The sequence below is a fragment of the Egretta garzetta genome, unplaced genomic scaffold, assembly GCF_000687185.1.
Source record: "Egretta garzetta isolate BGI_Z169 unplaced genomic scaffold, ASM68718v1 scaffold175, whole genome shotgun sequence".
In the NCBI taxonomy this organism is placed as follows: domain Eukaryota; kingdom Metazoa; phylum Chordata; class Aves; order Pelecaniformes; family Ardeidae; genus Egretta; species Egretta garzetta.
In genome coordinates this window covers 695,835-699,851 of record NW_009259860.1, presented here as the reverse complement: position 1 = coordinate 699,851, position 4,017 = coordinate 695,835, and the positions used below count along the sequence as shown (strand labels likewise).

At 40.7% G+C, this 4,017-nt stretch overlaps 1 protein-coding gene across 1 annotated transcript in view; it reads right to left on the bottom strand.

Annotated features, from left to right (window-relative positions):
• Positions 1-309: 309 nt before the first annotated feature.
• The window catches only part of PLIN2 (perilipin 2), an 11,790-nt gene continuing 8,082 nt past the window's right edge, over positions 310-4,017 (bottom strand). Inside the window, exon 8 of the mRNA XM_009640027.2 lies at positions 310-1,145. Within this exon, the coding sequence (XP_009638322.2) occupies positions 1,011-1,145 (135 nt within the window). The 3' untranslated portion in view covers positions 310-1,010. The remainder of the gene's footprint in view (positions 1,146-4,017) is intronic.

Here is a 4,017-nt window from a genome sequence, read left to right as displayed (position 1 = left end):
CTGGCCGCCGTCGCCCCGGCGGCACCCAGGGGGTCTGCGGGGCGAGTTCAGCCTCGTCCTCGGAAAGAAATGTGAGGAGCCGGCCTCCAGCCCGGTTCCCCTTCAACCCCCGCTCCTAGAGACGTCACTGTCTGCAAGCAAACGCGGATTCGACATTCCTCAGCAAATAATTGGGTTGAGATTTTATTTAAACATAGAAATATCATCACTGTCACCAGAAGTATCTCTCTTTTTTTTTTTAATCCTTTTAAATTTTCTTTTGTCCCACATCGGTTTGCATCTCTTTTTTTCTTCCATTTTTCCTTACTTTTTACCGTCTCTCCCTCTTTCTTTAACCTTCATCCTTCTTCCTGGAAATCCTTCCTCTTTAAGCATTTGCACTCTTCTAGTCTCAGGCCCCGCAGCTGACAGCATCAGGACAAAGGACAAAACTTTTGCACACGGAAGGCATGTAGAGAGAAAGAGAGTCCTTTTGTGCATACAGCCCTCTCGCCAAAGGGAAGCTCTAAGCTTCTAAGCTCTGTAGGTACAGAGTCTAGCAAAAAGAATCCGAGAGAATCTGAGACGGACAAAGTCCCTTACCCCTTCTAGCAGCAAAGAGGTAGATGCAGAAGTGCTTTTCATGTAGACTGAAAGGGGAAATTTTGTGGGCAAATCCTCATAACTCCTTTTGTTGGCGGCCCTTTATGCAAAGCACTGGAGTGTTCTCACAGCTGCTGCCAGCAGGAGAACAAATCACTAACAAAGATTAGATCAGTTGGATACACTGGTTAGGCTATACCTGGCTTGTAGAATGAGAGCTTGACACCCACACTAATGAATTAATGTAGCACGCATTCCTTAGGTGGAAAAAAAAAATCAGAATTTTGATGCAGCTAAGTGAAACAGTACTGATTTTAAAAAATATCCCCAAAATCACTAAGCTAGGCAGGTTCATCTTTAAAAAGGAGAAATATAAGTTAAACATGGCAAAAGTACATTGTATCAAAAAGACATTTTTATGCTTCTCTTTATTCAGCTCTTTGCCCTGTGGTGTAAGGGCCGTTTGTGCGTGAAAAGTCTTGTTGATCATCTTCATCCAAATCCAAGATGTCTGGGATATCATCTGACTCTGAAGACAGGTCTGTAATAGTGAAATCTGGAACCTGTGTAGGAATGAAATTTAAATCAATTTAAAGTAAAACTGAATAAACCTGTGCAGTGTGCCTCACTGAAGTCAGGAGACAAAGGTGCTCAGCACTTCTAGAAATCAGACCCAACATACTGAATACAGGGTGCAATATGCTCAGTCACATGCGAAACACACAGCATTAAGACAGACCAAATACTACACAAGATGTAGGTCAGTTGCTCAGAAGAGAGGATTTTATAGTAGACATGGAACAGAGCTGAACTTAGCAGAGTGTATTTAGGGGAACTGGTGACTGGAAAATTAAGAAAGGAAGTTTTTTAACTTTGCCTTTCTTCTTTCCTTGGGAGCAATGGGCTATACAGAGGAACCTGCCCCAAGGAGCTTGATACGGACTGCTCTTACTGCTCTGCCTGCCTGCCTGCCACATCAAACCTTCCCTGAGGAAGCAAATATCCAGACCTGCAAATCCCACTTTGGCCTCTGTTTTAACTGCATGTACAATATTCCACACTGTTAAGCAGCACCAGGTTTCAGGAATTGCCAGAGACGTTAGTGGATACATGCATGTTACACACTTCTAAAAATGTTGGCTAAGACACTTAGGAGCTTAAGTCCCCAACCCTTAAGTCCCTTTAGTAGGACTTAGATTACTTAGGCACTTCTGAAAAAAATGGGATATAATTAAGCAAATTTACTCATAACCAGAAGTTTTTTGCCCCAAGTGAAAAACACTAATATCTATAACTTGATTCCTGGTTAGCTTTACTGCTGGTGATGTGACGTGCTTGGAGCCAGGCACAGTACCAGCACCGAACAGTTGCTGCATGCTGACAGGACTTGGGTTCTGCACGCACAAAGAAGCAGCAACTTGAAAAGGCTTCTAGGCATTTGTGTAACTCAAGCTCAGTGCTAACTGGAGAAGCAGTTTTAATCAATTTCCTAACTGTGAAACACCTTGCTTATTACTTCCTCTTATGACAGTATGCAAGACAAATCCACAGCTTTGCCTGCTATGAAGATGTGTCAGAAGAACAGAGAACATGTCAAAGGATAAAGGGATTACTGTTTCAGCTCGCAGGTTGTAGATAGCACTGAAGCACTGAGCGTGAATCACTCATTTCCTTCGAGAGTACGTAGCCAAAGGGCACCAGGGACTTATTAATTACAATATTAATTTAAACTCACTTTCAGAAGAATTAAGCAGCATGACGCTTATCAGGCACTAGTATGAACCCAACAAAATGCGTAGACCGCTCTGAGAACGCCTGCTTGATCAAAATGAGGTCAGTAATCTTTGTCTCCTAAAAAATCAACAGGCACTAGGAATGGGGTGAATACACATTTCTACCAGCAAGAATTAATCCTGCATTTTTCTGCTTATGGCAGCTTACCTAAAACTCACATTGCTGCACTTAGAGAAATCAAAGTTTTCTCATCATCAGCACCACCCTGTATTTCATTTCATACTGCAGTACAAATGGGGATATCTTAACAAGACTAAGACCAAGTAGTCCCTATGCAAGCTTGTTTAAAACTGTGCCCAAACAGATGGTTTAAACAAGTTACTCTATTCTGTATTTATGCTGGGCAGGGCACATGACCATGTTCAGTAACTGTGTCTGACTGGTGATAACAGTAGGTTTAAGAGACTTCCATTACTTACATCCGTGCTGTTCTTACTCACAACAGGGTAATTGCTGGAATTTAAGTCTGTGCCTTCTTCATATCATTACCGCACACATCATAAGCAGCTGGCTCCTTTAACATACCCCTAAGATGTTCATAGCCATGAAAGAATGTCAAGTTGGATTGTATCTGTCATCATCAGAGTAAACCAGGGTTGATGTCAGTATGATTTATCTCAGTTTTGAATGTGCTAAATTGTACTACAGTGGCATATTCTGACATCTGCACCAGTCTAACTAAAGAATGCAAAGCCCTTGGCGTTACGGGCTTGCTTGGGTAAAGGACCTTCGGTTCCGTATCACTTTTCAGTCAGGAAGTTGAAACAAAGCCGTAAGTCAATCCTTGCAACAAAGAGTAAGGCCAGACATGCCTCTTCCTCGTGCCATTTCTCTGTAAGATGCAGTTAGATCATTTACACAGAATACTGCAAAACTTGCAAAATCCTTGCATGGAATAGTGCGAAACATACTTCAGTGTTTTGCTGTCTTCATAATCAAATGTTAATACTAACTTAACTTTAAAGGAATCCTTTTTTCTTGCTTAGTATATTTTCAGAACTGAGCCACTACCAATTTGAGAGATGGTTCTTATTTTGTGCACTTTCAGAACAAGCACTCATAGTCATCAGAGACTGTACTATCCAAAAGAAGTAATATTTCAATCTTAGTATGAAAACATTTAACAAAACACTGTGCACAATACTTCCAGCAAGCTGCTGCACCTAAGACTTTCTGATCATGCCAGTGACCAAGAGATCATGCTTAAAATTGCGTTAGGTTCCAATTTCTCTTTTTAATTAGATGGCTTAGATAAGTTTTTGGGTGGGTTTTTTGTGGGCTTTGGTTGTTTGGGTTTGGGTTTTTTAAACGCAAGGAAATAATTCATCAGTGGTTTCCAACTCCTCTCACCTATTTTACTAGCTGTATAGTATTACTGTAAATTGCAGTTTAGAAAAGATTATTGCAAAATTGTCATATTAAGGAATGGGAGAGACTTAAAAAGTTTTCCACCTCTCTTTAGTTTGAGGCAAACTAGCTATATCCCTGCAACTTCAGTCCTTATACAAATCTTGTCATTCGGATTTGACCAGTACGTGAGCTGCTATAAATATGATGTTTGTGAAACTTTTTATACCATATGGAGCTATTTATGAATGCTTATATTTAAAACTTTTGTAACAAAGGATTATCAGCAATGAT